At 41.0% G+C, this 20,351-nt stretch overlaps 1 protein-coding gene across 1 annotated transcript; it reads left to right on the top strand.

Moving 5' to 3' along the window:
• The first annotated feature begins 2,863 nt into the window (after positions 1 to 2,863).
• Positions 2,864 to 13,956, top strand: LOC146620813 (uncharacterized). Its single transcript, XM_085367707.1, has 3 exons — positions 2,864 to 4,167; positions 5,955 to 6,175; positions 11,600 to 13,956. Exons 1-3 carry the CDS (start codon positions 2,864 to 2,866, stop codon positions 13,954 to 13,956), a joined length of 3,882 nt encoding a protein of 1,293 aa, XP_085223833.1.
• Positions 13,957 to 20,351: the final 6,395 nt, after the last annotated feature.

The raw sequence follows: 20,351 nt of genomic DNA, 5'->3' as shown, positions 1-20,351 counted from the left end.
CTCTTCCTTGCTGGTTCCATCGAAGGAGAAATGTTCAAGTAAGTATGTAACTGGGACGTAATCCAATTCCACAACACAATGTGACGGGGAATCAGCTGTGTTTTGCTGCCCAATTTATTTAGAATCTGGTGCAAACCGGCGAGCCAGTTCCTGAATCAGTCACGTGGTACGGACTGCCCGCGAGGCCTCGAACATCACTGCATACGTAATCAAAGCAAGCCTCGATACGCGCTTTACAAAACTACCACGAGATTACCCGACACACGCTTCAAAGCTTCGACACACAGGAGACATCACTACTGCACACAGCCTTCACACGACAACAGGTGCACCACACTGCTAAGTGTGTTTTGTGTTTAGAGTTTTGCTAAATGGGAGACTGAGCTTTGAATAGTGTTTAAGATTTTGGCAACAGTGGGACTGATTTGATGAAAGAGTTTTCATAGTTGACAGTTTAGTTTTTACAATGGGGTTTAGTGTTTTAGCAATTCAGAAAAACTCTAATACACCTGTGCTTTTCCCAGCAACTGAGGCTTTTACCCTGCACAGTTTAAGGTATGATAAAGCACTGACCTTATAAATGGCACAAAATACACATTTTAGCTGGGAGCTGGTCATTCACAGGGGAAAGGCTCCATTGTACAACAACAACAACAGTAGTAATAGTAATAATAAATTATTGTTAGTCAGGCAAGTATATCATATACCAAACATGCTTCCAAACTAATGACATTTTTTGCATTCTTCACATCAGGTCAAAATGTACTTTTTTTTAAAAAGTGACTGGCACTGCGGAAATGGATCTACAGCACCACTTAAGAAATTTTAATGAACTTCTAACAACTTATTTACAGCTTGAAATACGTGTATGACATTTATTACACACAGATTCAGTGAACCCAATCCAAAGAGGAAGTCTGGAAGTCCGCCATTTTGAATGTAAAATGACATTTTGGCACAGTTTTAGTGTTTTCCAGGCATCGCTGGTTTACACATTCGCCTGCAAAGTGAGAGGTCACTGGTTAAATTCCATTTGGTTACTTCAGGAACTTTTTGGGGTTACTTCAGAAAGGGACATCTTCGTCAAAGCCATGTTTGTGGTGGAATTTTGATCATTTATCACTGGACATAAGATTTTCATCTCTAAAAATGTATTTTGTCCAGTCTGTCCCAAACTTCACACTTTTGATGACAGTCTGGCGACGACTACATGCCAATATCTGGTCACACATGGTGCCACAGTTCTCATATAACATTTTAATCAAGACTACCCCACTGTGATTGAAGCATTTCTTGCAAAACAATCATAACCAAACAAAACCTTTCCTGTTCTGTAAATGAACAGTAGGACAAAATGATTACTAGTCATTGCGGAAAGCACAATTAATGTTTTTGTTTACATCGTTGGAACGAGGAAAAATTCCCCCACCACAAAAACAGAAATACTCATGAAAGCAACCTGTAGTGCAAACACGAGGGCTGAATTTATTACTTCCTGCACTAGAAACCTGCCGATGTTGCTGATATGGATAGATCACCAGTCTTCCTTGTCTTTATCTTATTATCTCCTGTTGAGATGTCGCAGCAGAAAATGCAGCCTGGCCTGTTGAAACATTGTTTTTTTTTAGTGTTTCAACTGAAAAAATAGAATGCCTTTGATCCAAATGGAATGCATCTTGTGAAAAAAGGTGACATCTTGTGACATCACAAGATGATGACATAGATCCTTTGTTATGTCATCATCTTGCTGAGAGAAAAAACCCTTAAGTAGGAGCTTTGCTCTGTTAAACTTTAATGCTCAACGGACCTTGACCTGACAGCAAGCAAACCCTTTTTGGAGAGTTTTGAGAGAATTTTACTTAGCAATTCACCGACCAAGCCGACACATTTCACCATGTCAGCTCACCCATCCTTCAGCTCAAATGAGCTTGGATTAGTTAAAGGGAGCATTTTGGGAAAGCACTACAAGGTAGAGGCTTTCCTTGGAGAAGGGGGCTTTGGTATTGTAGCCAAATGTCGTGATACCATGACTAACCGAGCTGTGGCTATTAAAGTGAACAAGAGCCGCCCTGATATTCTGCAACAGGCGAAATTGGAAATTTTCATCCTGGAGCAGCTGCGAAGATTGGATTCAGATGCCGCCAACATTGTTCAATGGGACGGCTTTTTTCACGACGGAGAGCGGGTTTGCCTGAAATTTGAACTCCTTGATCAATGCCTGAGGGACTACATATGGGACCGGAAAAACCACTGTCTCCCCATAAGCGAAGTCAGGCCAATTTTAGGTCAACTGACAAATGCTCTGTCCCACCTGGGTTCTGTGGGAATGGTGCACGCTGACCTCAAACCTGGAAACATCATGGTTGTAAACCGCCATGAGTCTCCCATCAAAGTCAAACTTATAGACTTTGGCCTCGCATGTCCTGCGTCTGCAGTGATGCCTGGTGACCGTGTGGGGACGGTTGGTTATTGTGCACCTGAGGTTATGCTTGGCCTTCCTTACAATGAAGCAATTGACATGTGGTCTCTGGGGCTGGTAGCTGTGGAGCTTGCTACAGGGCTGCCACTCTACCCTGGAAATGAAGACTATGATGTTTTGAAATTCATCATAGAGACTCAGGGTCAGCCACCAGATCATGTTCTAGACTCTGGCGTCTACACTGAAGACTATTTCATTGAAGACAAAGACAAGCAACAGCGCTGGACATTTAAGACTGACCAACAATTTCAGTATGAGACAGGATATGAGTCCCTGGAGACAAGATGCATAAAACTGACGCGTCTGGATGACCTTGAACAAATAATAATGTTTAGACGAGGACCAGAAGCTGGCCAACGCTTATTTGTCAGCTTAATTAAACAGATGTTGGCCTTGGATGCACACCAGCGGATAACACCCTCGGAGGTTCTCCGGCATCCCTTTTTCAGCCCTAAGAGTTCCCTGTGCATTGACATGAGTGCTGAAATATCACAAAACCCTGTGGTCTTTCAGCACCCTTCAAACTTGGAAAGCAAGAGATCACAGAAAATCAACTGCAGTTTTCAAAACTCGGTTGAATTTTCTCAGCAAGTATTCGTCCACACATCAGCCAGTCCATCATTCAGCTCAGATGAGCTTGAATTAGTTAAAGGGAGCATTTTGGGAAAGCACTACAAGGTAGAGGCTTTCCTCGGAGAAGGGGGCTTTGGTATTGTAGCCAAATGCCGCGACACAACAACCAACCAAGCTGTTGCCATTAAAGTCAACAAGAGCGACCCTGATATTCTGCAACAGGCACATGTGGAAATTTTCATCTTGGAGCAGCTGCGAAGGTTGGATCCAGATGCCGCCAACATTGTTCAATGGAACGGCTTTTTCCACGACGGACAGCGGGTTTGCCTGAAATTTGAACTCCTTGATCAATGCCTGTGGGACTACATAGGGGACCGGAATAAACAGGGTCTCCCCATAAGCGAAGTCAGGCCAATTTTAGGTCAAATCACAAATGCTCTGTCCCACCTGAGTTCTGTGGGAATAGTGCACGCTGACCTCAAACCTGGAAACATCATGGTTGTAAACCGCCATGAGTCTCCCATCAAAGTCAAACTTATAGACTTTGGCCTCGCATGTCCTGCGTCTGCAGTGATACCTGGTGACTTTGTGGGGACGGTTGGTTACTGTGCACCTGAGGTTATGCTTGGCCTTCCTTACAATGAAGCAAGTGACATGTGGTCTCTGGGGCTGGTGGCTGTGGAGCTTGCTACAGGGCTGCCACTCTACCCTTCGGAGAATGACTATGATTATCTGAAATTCATCATAGAGACTCAGGGTCAGCCACCAGATCATGTGCTAGACTCTGGCGTGTACACTGAAAACTATTTCATTGGAGACAAATACAAGCAACAGCGCTGGACATTTAAGACGGAAGAACAATATAAAGGCTCTGTTCCAGGGACAGGACATGAATCCCTGGAGACAAGATACATAATACTTACACGTCTGGATGACCTTGAACAGCTAATGATGTTTAGACGAGGACCAGAAGCTGGCCAACGCTTATTTGTCAGCCTAATTAAACAGATGTTGGCCTTGGATGCACACCAGCGGATAACACCCTCTCAGGTTCTCCGGCATCCCTTTTTCAGCCCTGGCCTCTCTAAAAGGTTCCCATGTATCAACATTGAAAGACCATACTGAATCAGTCTCCAGCATGGCATCTTCCACCCTGGACAAAAGTGATAAAAATACAAACTGGGGTTGGAAAATGACATTAACAGCAAATTACAATGCAAAAATTAATTAAGCTGCTCCAAAAATGATCACTTTGGCTTCTTTTTTTTAAATTTTCACTCCCCCCACCCCAACCAGTCGTGGCAGAGGGCTGTCCCTTCCTGAGCCTGGCTCTGTTGAAGGTTTCTTCCTTTTTAAAGGGAGTTTTTCCTTCCCACTGTCGCTAAATGCTTGCTCATAGGGAAATCTTCTGATTGTTGGAGTGGCCAAAACTCTAGGGGAAGTAGCAATTCTTGTGAAAATTTAAAAAAAAAAGCCTACCAATCTTCAAAGCGCAGCAGTGGACACCTTACCATCACATCAGTCCTTCAATCAGACCTAAAACACCACCTTTACAGAAATAAATTCCATACAAATTGGAAATAAATTGCGTAATAATTGTTGTTTTTGATTGTTTATAAATATATAGAGCTACCCTTCAGCCTCCTAGTAGACATACCTGTGTTATGAATGTGAAACTCCTCTGATTTTCAGAAAAGTTGACCTCTGACCTTGAAGTCAAGGTCATTGAGATTTAAGCTTCACAGAGATTTTCAGTAGATGCAACCATGGTATTGACTTGAAAATTCTACACTATCAAAGACTTAGGTGCCCACAGCACCTCGCCATATACAAAAGATTTTTCTATTCATTTATGTATTATTAGTTTATTTATTTCTTCATCCCGCTCTCTCTCTTTTTTTTAAATTCACCTTTCTGTTGCGATGCTCTGGACATTTCTAAACCCCACAAGTTCAGCCTCAATTTTCAACCCAATTTTCCTATACTTTCACTTGAACACGTCCAGCCTTCACCTCTCACCAGTCCTCGTCCCCTCTTCTCACAGCTTCCTGTGTGGCCTCCCAAATCAAACACAGGCCCAAATCAGCCGTTTCTTCTTCTCTGTTCATTCTCTCTTCATCTTTTCAGTCTTTTCTTGGCGGTTAACTCCCAGCATGGCAAATATGAACTCAGACAGTCCAATGCAGTGCTTTCACACAGTCATGTCACTGGTACTCTTTCCAGCTTGTAATTCAGAGCACATGTTCCATTAACATACATGCTGCTGGACCCTTCAGTGTTTTAGGTCAGTTGTACTGTCTTCTGCCTGCTGTTAATTCTTCAAATCTACGGTGTTGTTCTGTCTGTTTTCTGTCTTCATCAGGAGATTGACTGTCCTTTAAGCTTCTTCTCAGGATAAGGGCAGGATGAGAGGTGAAGCTGTAAAATTTCAGCCAAAGCCTGGCCTGTTTGTCGTTCCAATTATGTTAATCTATCATTTTGCCGCTGTACTCATCTGAGGTTGAGCCAAGTCCATGGGCACCTGTATTAACACACTAAGACATTTATTTAATATCATTTTCATTACTATTTCTTAGCACTTTCACTCTCTAATTCCTCTGTTTTCCTTTTGAAACGTCTCTCACAAGCTCACAAGCTATATTCAGACTTCCTGCTTCACTTCCTGCCAGACACACACACACACACACACACACACTCTTCACTTTACTGGATTTTCATCCGTTTCTACAGCCTAATCAAGCTCTTATTTTATGTTCACACTCTATATACCCTCTGTAACTCTACTAATTCTAATATACAAAGAATGCACCCTCAGTACAGAAAAACAGAAAAGTCAGTGATGTACAAATGTAGCAAAAATAGGAAACATTAAAACTGTAAATGTTTTCTTCCTTGTCTGCAGATTAACAGTCCACAGGTTGGGTGCTCGCACTCTGATTCGTTCCCTGGAGATGAAGGAGAGAGAGCTCAGAGGACAGCAAGATGGAGGAGTGAAGGAAAAGGTGGTGCAGCTCAGTGTCCAATCAGGAGTGAGCAGTTCTTTCACCACCTTCATTGCTGTCAACAAAGACAACAGAGAGGCGATCCAAGGACCTCTGCACCGCAGACATATTCTACCACCCTGTGAGGTTTGTTTAAAGCAAACAAAGCAATACCATGAAACTGTTAACAGCAGGATGTCAGAGTCAATAGAGAGGACTCAAAAGAGCAACTTCAAATCAAACTATTTATGTAGTAGGTGTTTCTTTGCCAATGTCTTTCCCCTGCATTAGAAAGTAATAAGCCAGATGGAAGTACAACACACATCTATGCATTTCTATAAAAACTGACCTGCCCTGAACTTATAATCTCTCTCTCTCTCTCTTTGTTTTTCCTTAAAGTGATGGCTGTCCATTCGTCCTGTAAAAGTTGTAAATATAAACCTGAATGAATGGGAGTAGAAACTGTGTGTGCGCATGAAGACATGCTTGTGTCGCTGAGATTGAACAGATTTATGTATGTTCACGTAGCCAAGTGATAATCATATATAATAATCACTGAATAGTAATAATGTTATTGAACAGGTTAAACATTTAGATATCACAAAAAGTTGCAAAAAAGCAAAAAAAAAACCCACACACAGCTGTGAAGTCAGCTGCACATGAATAACATTAGTACAATGACAACTTTAATCAGAGTGAGTTCAGAAGATCCAAAAGTGGGACACTAAAAACAAGCTAGTGAAAGCAAAAAGTGACTTTGAAAAATTTATTTCATAGAATTAAAGCACTGATAGGAAAAAAAACTAAACATGAGAAGAATGGCAATCCTGCAGCGACCAATCAAAGAAGACTGTAATGGCTGCATTGTAAAGAAGTGAGTGAAGAAAGCTGATTTTTTTTTAGTTTTTCTGAGATATGCAGAGTTTTAACGAACAATTTGAACACTATTATTCATTTACATTATTTGTTCTCAACAGAGATGGGCAGTAATGCGTTACAAGTAACAAGTTACTGTAATCCGATTACAGGCACTTGCCCTGGTGGCCATTCTTTCAGTGGGCATTTCTCAACAACAACTACAAACACTAGTGAAGTGAATGGGCATTTAATTAAATAATGAAACATTTAATTCAATAATTAATGGCATATTTAATTCATTCATTTTGTCACTCCTGGCCCTCCACACCTCACTGCCATGATTGTTTGTGTAGTTATTGGATTCTAAAACTACTAGAATAGAATAGAAAACACATAAGATGCAGTCTCTGTTTTTTCTTCACCTTATTAATTTGAACTGAACTGAAATAAATCCGTTCTTTTCTGTATGGTAATGACTAGGACCTGTCCCAGCTGTCTCTGGTGGATTCAGTATTGTCTCCAATGTTTCTGATAACTTCCAGTTTGGGAAGTTTCCCATGCAGGTGAGGAATGCAGTGACTGACAGACTACCCCTCCTTCATTTAGGACCCATGCCAAACACTGAGTAAAGACTTCCTTGCATTAAACCTGCATAGCTGTTTTCACATTTATAACAAATCACCTAAGTGACCGGCAGTGATCGTATAGTGCTCTGAGTTGTTGCCTAAACAAGCCCTCTTCAAATCGGAGTTACAGCAGAGAGAATATGGCACTGAAGCAATGATGACAGCTTTAATAACCTATTTTATCTTCAATTATTCTTGTATGAAATTCTCTTAAAGTAGCAACTGAATTTCAACCAACTCAGCTAGCTCTGCATATTTTATTTCCTCTGTTAAAATAAAATGTGGCGGAGCCCAGCTGTAATTGTACCTTGCATTAATATGGTGTATTATTGATGGTGACACAGCACTGCTTAGCATGTCGTCCTGAATCTCAGGTGTGCCAATGACCTGTGCAGTATATGAGGCACTAAAATCCTGGTGGATTTCTGGGATACGAACAGGACGGAGTCATGTGAGCTCTATCAATATTGCACCACTTACGTCTCAGACCTGTATTTATGTATTTATGCACTGAAATCGCGCCGTAATATCCAGTTAACTGTCCACATTTGTACTCTGTTTTTCCATTTATTATATTTTTTTCATTAATTTGTCTGAAAAAAGATCCACGTAGTAACCAAAGAGAGACTAAATCAATGGTCTCTAATAGCAGCCAAATTATAAGAGCTTTCATTAGTGATGGTGAGATGAAGCCTTGTGATGAACTGAAGCTTTCCATCCAACTGGTCGACTCATGGTTCGAAGCATTGTGACGATTCATTGGCTCTACTGCGCCATCAAGTGGACGATTAAAGTCAGACAGGCTCAATGATTATAATGATGTGACGTGTAAACCTCTAAACTTACAGTTTTTTCTGAATGCTTAAACCCTAACTGTGATTCCTGTAGCACAATCTCTAAAACTATTCAGACTTATAGCAAAACCACTCACTGAGTTTGCAAAACTAAAAGCACATAAACTGCTTTGCACTCAGTTTGCAATTTTGTAACACACACTTTGCAAAACGGTAGGCACAATTCACTGCACAACACTCAATTACCAAATTTCCAACACACTCCTAGCAAAAGTATACACATGTATGGCTATCATTAACACTAATTTGCCAACTGTCTGGCACACTTTCACATGTGAAAACTTTTTTAGATAATTAGTTCACTTTGCAATCAGCCTAAGCACTATAATACAGGTAAGCTGTGTGTGCGGAGTACAATGGAGGGAGCAGAAAGAGTGAGAAGTAGAGGAGGCCGAGGAAGAGGACGTGGAGGTGAAGAAGTAGGATGAAGAGGACGACAAGGACAAGGAGGAGCAAGAGGAAGACGAGGAGGGGGGAGAGGAAGATGAGGAGGGGGGAGAGGAAGGGTAGGAAGAGTAAGAAATAGAATTGCTGATGACAATAGTGGACCATGTAATCAACCATGTAATCAACCGTGGAATGACCCTGAGGGTAGCTGGCCAACGGGTCCAGCCTAACTCGAGCCGCTACACTGTAGCAAGTACCATAAGGACATCTTGAAATGAGAATCGGTTAGTACAGTCACTTCGCACAAAGATTTGTAGCACTGCCATATGCCAATGAGAAACACACCAATACCATTGATGTAAAAATACTGAAATTGTTACTTTACAGAATTGCTAGATGACCAGATGCTGGGGGCAGAGGAAGCATGTTCACTGCAGACCAAGTAACCCATATAGTCATTATGGCGATTGCAAATAATCCTATACTTGGAAATGAACACTTGTGTTTGTTTTGATGTGTTTCAAGTACACCAGTACTTGAAGTTTGGATCCCTCTATGCTTATGGATCTATGACAGAAGTATGAGCTCAAACTGACATAGCCTACCTTGTGCACAGAGAAAGCAAAAGCCAGATGTGTTTTGTATTCATACCATCAGTGTGCAGTTGGCGCATTGTGTGCTTAGTAGATGATGGCTTGTGTGTACTGTTTGATACGGAAACACCATTTTTACGAAGGTGTGAAGAGTTAATCTAGCTGTGTTTGCTTTTGCAAGAGAACTACAATGTTTTGATTATTGGGTGACAGGTTTTCTTTCTGAAGAGTTTTGCAAAATTAGCCAATAGTTACAAAAGATGTGCTTAAGCAATCAGAAAAAACTGTAATAAACTAAAAGACAGAAATCAGATTATAAGATCTGTGGTGTTGTTGATTTATATTATGGTACTTATCATTTGTGATATTTATTACTGTGTGCATACTTTATTAGGAGAGATGAGATTAAATGTTGTCAGACAAATATTCTCTTCCTTGCTGGTTCCATCGAAGGAGAAATGTTCAAGTAAGTATGTAACTGGGACGTAATTCAATTCCACAACACAATGTGACGGGGAATCAGCTGTGTTTTGCTGCCCAATTTATTTAGAATCTGGTGCAAACCGGCGAGCCAGTTCCTGAATCAGTCACGTGGTACGGACTGCCCGCGAGGCCTCGAACATCACTGCATACGTAATCAAAGCAAGCCTCGATACGCGCTTTACAAAACTACCACGAGATTACCCGACACACGCTTCAAAGCTTCGACACACAGGAGACATCACTACTGCACACAGCCTTCACACGACAACAGGTGCACCACACTGCTAAGTGTGTTTTGTGTTTAGAGTTTTGCTAAATGGGAGACTGAGCTTTGAATAGTGTTTAAGATTTTGGCAACAGTGGGACTGATTTGATGAAAGAGTTTTCATAGTTGACAGTTTAGTTTTTACAATGGGGTTTAGTGTTTTAGCAATTCAGAAAAACTCTAATACACCTGTGCTTTTCCCAGCAACTGAGGCTTTTACCCTGCACAGTTTAAGGTATGATAAAGCACTGACCTTATAAATGGCACAAAATACACATTTTAGCTGGGAGCTGGTCATTCACAGGGGAAAGGCTCCATTGTACAACAACAACAACAGTAGTAATAGTAATAATAAATTATTATTAGTCAGGCAAGTATATCATATACCAAACATGCTTCCAAACTAATGACATTTTTTGCATTCTTCACATCAGGTCAAAATGTACTTTTTTTTAAAAAGTGACTGGCACTGCGGAAATGGATCTACAGCACCACTTAAGAAATTTTAAAGAACTTCTAACAACTTATTTACAGCTTGAAATACGTGTATGACATTTATTACACACAGATTCAGTGAACCCAATCCAAAGAGGAAGTCTGGAAGTCTGCCATTTTGAATGTAAAATGACATTTTGGCACAGTTTTAGTGTTTTCCAGGCATCGCTGGTTTACACATTCGCCTGCAAAGTGAGAGGTCACTGGTTAAATTCCATTTGGTTACTTCAGGAACTTTTTGGGGTTACTTCAGAAAGGGACATCTTCGTCAAAGCCATGTTTGTGGTGGAATTTTGATCATTTATCACTGGACATAAGATTTTCATCTCTAAAAATGTATTTTGTCCAGTCTGTCCCAAACTTCACACTTTTGATGACAGTCTGGCGACGACTACATGCCAATATCTGGTCACACATGGTGCCACAGTTCTCATATAACATTTTAATCAAGACTACCCCACTGTGATTGAAGTATTTCTTGCAAAACAATCATAACCAAACAAAACCTTTCCTGTTCTGTAAATGAACAGTAGGACAAAATGATTACTAGTCATTGCGGAAAGCACAATTAATGTTTTTGTTTACATCGTTGGAACGAGGAAAAATTCCCCCACCACAAAAACAGAAATACTCATGAAAGCAACCTGTAGTGCAAACACGAGGGCTGAATTTATTACTTCCTGCACTAGAAACCTGCCGATGTTGCTGATATGGATAGATCACCAGTCTTCCTTGTCTTTATCTTATTATCTCCTGTTGAGATGTCGCAGCAGAAAATGCAGCCTGGCCTGTTGAAACATTGTTTTTTTTTAGTGTTTCAACTGAAAAAATAGAATGCCTTTGATCCAAATGGAATGCATCTTGTGAAAAAAGGTGACATCTTGTGACATCACAAGATGATGACATAGATCCTTTGTTATGTCATCATCTTGCTGAGAGAAAAAACCCTTAAGTAGGAGCTTTGCTCTGTTAAACTTTAATGCTCAACGGACCTTGACCTGACAGCAAGCAAACCCTTTTTGGAGAGTTTTGAGAGAATTTTACTTAGCAATTCACCGACCAAGCCGACACATTTCACCATGTCAGCTCACCCATCCTTCAGCTCAAATGAGCTTGGATTAGTTAAAGGGAGCATTTTGGGAAAGCACTACAAGGTAGAGGCTTTCCTTGGAGAAGGGGGCTTTGGTATTGTAGCCAAATGTCGTGATACCATGACTAACCGAGCTGTGGCTATTAAAGTGAACAAGAGCCGCCCTGATATTCTGCAACAGGCGAAATTGGAAATTTTCATCCTGGAGCAGCTGCGAAGATTGGATTCAGATGCCGCCAACATTGTTCAATGGGACGGCTTTTTTCACGACGGAGAGCGGGTTTGCCTGAAATTTGAACTCCTTGATCAATGCCTGAGGGACTACATATGGGACCGGAAAAACCACTGTCTCCCCATAAGCGAAGTCAGGCCAATTTTAGGTCAACTGACAAATGCTCTGTCCCACCTGGGTTCTGTGGGAATGGTGCACGCTGACCTCAAACCTGGAAACATCATGGTTGTAAACCGCCATGAGTCTCCCATCAAAGTCAAACTTATAGACTTTGGCCTCGCATGTCCTGCGTCTGCAGTGATGCCTGGTGACCGTGTGGGGACGGTTGGTTATTGTGCACCTGAGGTTATGCTTGGCCTTCCTTACAATGAAGCAATTGACATGTGGTCTCTGGGGCTGGTAGCTGTGGAGCTTGCTACAGGGCTGCCACTCTACCCTGGAAATGAAGACTATGATGTTTTGAAATTCATCATAGAGACTCAGGGTCAGCCACCAGATCATGTTCTAGACTCTGGCGTCTACACTGAAGACTATTTCATTGAAGACAAAGACAAGCAACAGCGCTGGACATTTAAGACTGACCAACAATTTCAGTATGAGACAGGATATGAGTCCCTGGAGACAAGATGCATAAAACTGACGCGTCTGGATGACCTTGAACAAATAATAATGTTTAGACGAGGACCAGAAGCTGGCCAACGCTTATTTGTCAGCTTAATTAAACAGATGTTGGCCTTGGATGCACACCAGCGGATAACACCCTCGGAGGTTCTCCGGCATCCCTTTTTCAGCCCTAAGAGTTCCCTGTGCATTGACATGAGTGCTGAAATATCACAAAACCCTGTGGTCTTTCAGCACCCTTCAAACTTGGAAAGCAAGAGATCACAGAAAATCAACTGCAGTTTTCAAAACTCGGTTGAATTTTCTCAGCAAGTATTCGTCCACACATCAGCCAGTCCATCATTCAGCTCAGATGAGCTTGAATTAGTTAAAGGGAGCATTTTGGGAAAGCACTACAAGGTAGAGGCTTTCCTCGGAGAAGGGGGCTTTGGTATTGTAGCCAAATGCCGCGACACAACAACCAACCAAGCTGTTGCCATTAAAGTCAACAAGAGCGACCCTGATATTCTGCAACAGGCACATGTGGAAATTTTCATCTTGGAGCAGCTGCGAAGGTTGGATCCAGATGCCGCCAACATTGTTCAATGGAACGGCTTTTTCCACGACGGACAGCGGGTTTGCCTGAAATTTGAACTCCTTGATCAATGCCTGTGGGACTACATAGGGGACCGGAATAAACAGGGTCTCCCCATAAGCGAAGTCAGGCCAATTTTAGGTCAAATCACAAATGCTCTGTCCCACCTGAGTTCTGTGGGAATAGTGCACGCTGACCTCAAACCTGGAAACATCATGGTTGTAAACCGCCATGAGTCTCCCATCAAAGTCAAACTTATAGACTTTGGCCTCGCATGTCCTGCGTCTGCAGTGATACCTGGTGACTTTGTGGGGACGGTTGGTTACTGTGCACCTGAGGTTATGCTTGGCCTTCCTTACAATGAAGCAAGTGACATGTGGTCTCTGGGGCTGGTGGCTGTGGAGCTTGCTACAGGGCTGCCACTCTACCCTTCGGAGAATGACTATGATTATCTGAAATTCATCATAGAGACTCAGGGTCAGCCACCAGATCATGTGCTAGACTCTGGCGTGTACACTGAAAACTATTTCATTGGAGACAAATACAAGCAACAGCGCTGGACATTTAAGACGGAAGAACAATATAAAGGCTCTGTTCCAGGGACAGGACATGAATCCCTGGAGACAAGATACATAATACTTACACGTCTGGATGACCTTGAACAGCTAATGATGTTTAGACGAGGACCAGAAGCTGGCCAACGCTTATTTGTCAGCCTAATTAAACAGATGTTGGCCTTGGATGCACACCAGCGGATAACACCCTCTCAGGTTCTCCGGCATCCCTTTTTCAGCCCTGGCCTCTCTAAAAGGTTCCCATGTATCAACATTGAAAGACCATACTGAATCAGTCTCCAGCATGGCATCTTCCACCCTGGACAAAAGTGATAAAAATACAAACTGGGGTTGGAAAATGACATTAACAGCAAATTACAATGCAAAAATTAATTAAGCTGCTCCAAAAATGATCACTTTGGCTTCTTTTTTTTAAATTTTCACTCCCCCCACCCCAACCAGTCGTGGCAGAGGGCTGTCCCTTCCTGAGCCTGGCTCTGTTGAAGGTTTCTTCCTTTTTAAAGGGAGTTTTTCCTTCCCACTGTCGCTAAATGCTTGCTCATAGGGAAATCTTCTGATTGTTGGAGTGGCCAAAACTCTAGGGGAAGTAGCAATTCTTGTGAAAATTTAAAAAAAAAAGCCTACCAATCTTCAAAGCGCAGCAGTGGACACCTTACCATCACATCAGTCCTTCAATCAGACCTAAAACACCACCTTTACAGAAATAAATTCCATACAAATTGGAAATAAATTGCGTAATAATTGTTGTTTTTGATTGTTTATAAATATATAGAGCTACCCTTCAGCCTCCTAGTAGACATACCTGTGTTATGAATGTGAAACTCCTCTGATTTTCAGAAAAGTTGACCTCTGACCTTGAAGTCAAGGTCATTGAGATTTAAGCTTCACAGAGATTTTCAGTAGATGCAACCATGGTATTGACTTGAAAATTCTACACTATCAAAGACTTAGGTGCCCACAGCACCTCGCCATATACAAAAGATTTTTCTATTCATTTATGTATTATTAGTTTATTTATTTCTTCATCCCGCTCTCTCTCTTTTTTTTAATTCACCTTTCTGTTGCGATGCTCTGGACATTTCTAAACCCCACAAGTTCAGCCTCAATTTTCAACCCAATTTTCCTATACTTTCACTTGAACACGTCCAGCCTTCACCTCTCACCGGTCCTCGTCCCCTCTTCTCACAGCTTCCTGTGTGGCCTCCCAAATCAAACACAGGCCCAAATCAGCCGTTTCTTCTTCTCTGTTCATTCTCTCTTCATCTTTTCAGTCTTTTCTTGGCGGTTAACTCCCAGCATGGCAAATATGAACTCAGACAGTCCAATGCAGTGCTTTCACACAGTCATGTCACTGGTACTCTTTCCAGCTTGTAATTCAGAGCACATGTTCCATTAACATACATGCTGCTGGACCCTTCAGTGTTTTAGGTCAGTTGTACTGTCTTCTGCCTGCTGTTAATTCTTCAAATCTACGGTGTTGTTCTGTCTGTTTTCTGTCTTCATCAGGAGATTGACTGTCCTTTAAGCTTCTTCTCAGGATAAGGGCAGGATGAGAGGTGAAGCTGTAAAATTTCAGCCAAAGCCTGGCCTGTTTGTCGTTCCAATTATGTTAATCTATCATTTTGCCGCTGTACTCATCTGAGGTTGAGCCAAGTCCATGGGCACCTGTATTAACACACTAAGACATTTATTTAATATCATTTTCATTACTATTTCTTAGCACTTTCACTCTCTAATTCCTCTGTTTTCCTTTTGAAACGTCTCTCACAAGCTCACAAGCTATATTCAGACTTCCTGCTTCACTTCCTGCCAGACACACACACACACACACACACACACACACTCTTCACTTTACTGGATTTTCATCCGTTTCTACAGCCTAATCAAGCTCTTATTTTATGTTCACACTCTATATACCCTCTGTAACTCTACTAATTCTAATATAAAAAGAATGCACCCTCAGTACAGAAAAACAGAAAAGTCAGTGATGTACAAATGTAGCAAAAATAGGAAACATTAGAACTGTAAATGTTTTCTTCCTTGTCTGCAGATTAACAGTCCACAGGTTGGGTGCTTGCACTCTGATTCGTTCCCTGGAGATGAAGGAGAGAGAGCTCAGAGGACAGCAAGATGGAGGAGTGAAGGAGAAGGTGGTGCAGCTCAGTGTCCAATCAGGAGTGAGCAGTTCTTTCACCACCTTCATTGCTGTCAACAAAGACAACAGAGAGGCGATCCAAGGACCTCTGCACCGCAGACATATTCTACCACCCTGTGAGGTTTGTTTAAAGCAAACAAAGCAATACCATGAAACTGTTAACAGCAGGATGTCAGAGTCAATAGAGAGGACTCAAAAGAGCAACTTCAAATCAAACTATTTATGTAGTAGGTGTTTCTTTGCCAATGTCTTTCCCCTGCATTAGAAAGTAATAAGCCAGATGGAAGTACAACACACATCTATGCATTTCTATAAAAACTGACCTGCCCTGAACTTATAATCTCTCTCTCTCTCTCTTTGTTTTTCCTTAAAGTGATGGCTGTCCATTCGTCCTGTAAAAGTTGTAAATATAAACCTGAATGAATGGGAGTAGAAACTGTGTGTGCGCATGAAGACATGCTTGTGTCGCTGAGATTGAACAGATTTATGTATGTTCACGTAGCCAAGTGATAATCATATATAATAATCACTGAATAGTAATAATGTTATTGAACAGGTTAAACATTTAGATATCACAAAAAGTTGCAAAAAAGCAAAAAAAAACCCACACACAGCTGTGAAGTCAGCTGCACATGAATAACATTAGTACAATGACAACTTTAATCAGAGTGAGTTCAGAAGATCCAAAAGTGGGACACTAAAAACAAGCTAGTGAAAGCAAAAAGTGACTTTGAAAAATTTATTTCATAGAATTAAAGCACTGATAGGAAAAAAAACTAAACATGAGAAGAATGGCAATCCTGCAGCGACCAATCAAAGAAGACTGTAATGGCTGCATTGTAAAGAAGTGAGTGAAGAAAGCTGATTTTTTTTTAGTTTTTCTGAGATATGCAGAGTTTTAACGAACAATTTGAACACTATTATTCATTTACATTATTTGTTCTCAACAGAGATGGGCAGTAATGCGTTACAAGTAACGAGTTACTGTAATCCGATTACAGGCACTTGCCCTGGTGGCCATTCTTTCAGTGGGCATTTCTCAACAACAACTACAAACACTAGTGAAGTGAATGGGCATTTAATTAAATAATGAAATATTTAATTCAATAATTAATGGCATATTTAATTCATTCATTTTGTCACTCCTGGCCCTCCACACCTCACTGCCATGATTGTTTGTGTAGTTATTGGATTCTAAAACTACTAGAATAGAATAGAAAACACATAAGATGCAGTCTCTGTTTTTTCTTCACCTTATTAATTTGAACTGAACTGAAATAAATCCGTTCTTTTCTGTATGGTAATGACTAGGACCTGTCCCAGCTGTCTCTGGTGGATTCAGTATTGTCTCCAATGTTTCTGATAACTTCCAGTTTGGGAAGTTTCCCATGCAGGTGAGGAATGCAGTGACTGACAGACTACCCCTCCTTCATTTAGGACCCATGCCAAACACTGAGTAAAGACTTCCTTGCATTAAACCTGCATAGCTGTTTTCACATTTATAACAAATCACCTAAGTGACCGGCAGTGATCGTATAGTGCTCTGAGTTGTTGCCTAAACAAGCCCTCTTCAAATCGGAGTTACAGCAGAGAGAATATGGCACTGAAGCAATGATGACAGCTTTAATAACCTATTTTATCTTCAATTATTCTTGTATGAAATTCTCTTAAAGTAGCAACTGAATTTCAACCAACTCAGCTAGCGCTGCATATTTTATTTCCTCTGTTAAAATAAAATGTGGCGGAGCCCAGCTGTAATTGTACCTTGCATTAATATGGTGTATTATTGATGGTGACACAGCACTGCTTAGCATGTCGTCCTGAATCTCAGGTGTGCCAATGACCTGTGCAGTATATGAGGCACTAAAATCCTGGTGGATTTCTGGGATACGAACAGGACGGAGTCATGTGAGCTCTATCAATATTGCACCACTTACGTCTCAGACCTGTATTTATGTATTTATGCACTGAAATCGCGCTGTAATATCCAGTTAACTGTCCACATTTGTACTCTGTTTTTCCATTTATTATATTTTTTTTCATTAATTTGTCTGAAAAAAGATCCACGTAGTAACCAAAGAGAGACTAAATCAATGGTCTCTAATAGCAGCCAAATTATAAGAGCTTTCATTAGTGATGGTGAGATGAAGCCTTGTGATGAACTGAAGCTTTCCATCCAACTGGTCGACTCATGGTTCGAAGCATTGTGACGATTCATTGGCTCTACTGCGCCATCAAGTGGACGATTAAAGTCAGACAGGCTCAATGATTATAATGATGTGATGTGTAAACCTCTAAACTTACAGTTTTTTCTGAATGCTTAAACCCTAACTGTGATTCCTGTAGCACAATCTCTAAAACTATTCAGACTTATAGCAAAACCACTCACTGAGTTTGCAAAACTAAAAGCACATAAACTGCTTTGCACTCAGTTTGCAATTTTGTAACACACACTTTGCAAAACGGTAGGCACAATTCACTGCACAACACTCAATTACCAAATTTCCAACACACTCCTAGCAAAAGTATACACATGTATGGCTATCATTAACACTAATTTGCCAACTGTCTGGCACACTTTCACATGTGAAAACTTTTTTAGATAATTAGTTCACTTTGCAATCAGCCTAAGCACTATAATACAGGTAAGCTGTGTGTGCGGAGTACAATGGAGGGAGCAGAAAGAGTGAGAAGTAGAGGAGGCCGAGGAAGAGGACGTGGAGGTGAAGAAGTAGGATGAAGAGGATGACAAGGACAAGGAGGAGCAAGAGGAAGACGAGGAGGGGGGAGAGGAAGATGAGGAGGGGGGAGAGGAAGGGTAGGAAGAGTAAGAAATAGAATTGCTGATGACAATAGTGGACCATGTAATCAACCATGTAATCAACCGTGGAATGACCCTGAGGGTAGCTGGCCAACGGGTCCAGCCTAACTCGAGCCGCTACACTGTAGCAAGTACCATAAGGACATCTTGAAATGAGAATCGGTTAGCACAGTCACTTCGCACAAAGATTTGTAGCACTGCCATATGCCAATGAGAAACACACCAATACCATTGATGTAAAAATACTGAAATTGTTACTTTACAGAATTGCTAGATGACCAGATGCTGGGGGCAGAGGAAGCATGTTCACTGCAGACCAAGTAACCCATATAGTCATTATGGCGATTGCAAATAATCCTATACTTGGAAATGAACACTTGTGTTTGTTTTGATGTGTTTCAAGTACACCAGTACTTGAAGTTTGGATCCCTCTATGCTTATGGATCTATGACAGAAGTATGAGCTCAAACTGACATAGCCTACCTTGTGCACAGAGAAAGCAAAAGCCAGATGTGTTTTGTATTCATACCATCAGTGTGCAGTTGGCGCATTGTGTGCTTAGTAGATGATGGCTTGTGTGTACTGTTTGATACGGAAACACCATTTTTACGAAGGTGTGAAGAGTTAATCTAGCTGTGTTTGCTTTTGCAAGAGAACTACAATGTTTTGATGATTGGGTGACAGGTTTTCTTATTTGTGTGAAGAGTTTTGCAAAATTAGCCAATAGTTACAAAAAATGTGCTTAGGCATTCAGAAAAAACTGTAATAGAATATAATTTTATATTTATATTTCAATATCACAGTAATCTTCCAATTTAGAACTACAAGTTAAAAAAAAACTAACATAAATAAAATACACTTCAGCTAATTACTTAAAAAAATAATTTATTTCCCAAACCACGCAGAGCCGCACTAAAAGGACTAAAGAGCCGCAGGTTGCTGACCCCTGCACTAACCTATTCAGCTGCTTGTGAATGCAAATATCTAATCAGCCAATCACATGCCAGAAAAAAAAAAGGGTGATTTAAGTGACTTTGAAGGCAGCATTGCTGTTGGTGACAGATGGGCTGTTTTACGTTTTTCAGACACTCCTGATCTTCTCAAATTTTCTCAGGAATTTACAGAGAACAGTCCAAACTGAAAAGCGAAATAAACATTTCCCTGGGTAAAAATTCCTTGTTGATTGCAGAAGTCAGAGGGGCGTGGCCATGCTGAAGGCAAGAGGAATTCTAAGCCAGTTTCTCAACCCAGCCCATCTGATATCAGTAACCACAACACATTCAAAGTCAATTAAAAGTCGCCTTTCTTGCCCGTTCCGATGCTCGCTTTCAACTTTGAAATGAGACCACTTGGACAACAGTAATGATAAATAATTGCAAATAGAGCACGTTTACAGAATTTAATGTCATTTTTATAGAGCACCTCTTATTTTAAGAAAAGATGGGCGAGACGATTTTTGAAACTAACTGCAAATTAAGCACACAATATTTAATATCTGTATTTTACCATTTTGATAAGACATATTTCAGTACTCCAAAACACTTTTATTAGACTGCCAACATGCTTACAAGTAGTAAATCCAGGTTAGTGGATCATAATTAAACATAACTCTGTGGCAAACGCAGAGTTCAGCAGGCCATCAAGGAAGAAGTGACGTGCATTTCTGCAGTGTAAAGATTCACAAATGAT

The sequence above is a fragment of the Diplotaxodon limnothrissa genome, linkage group LG12 (assembly GCF_057381915.1).
Source record: "Diplotaxodon limnothrissa isolate DT_005_m linkage group LG12, D_limnothrissa_male_GT1.1, whole genome shotgun sequence".
Classification (NCBI taxonomy): domain Eukaryota; kingdom Metazoa; phylum Chordata; class Actinopteri; order Cichliformes; family Cichlidae; genus Diplotaxodon; species Diplotaxodon limnothrissa.
The sequence above is the reverse complement of the archived record's forward strand: the minus strand, read 5'-3'. Positions and strand labels throughout refer to the sequence as shown.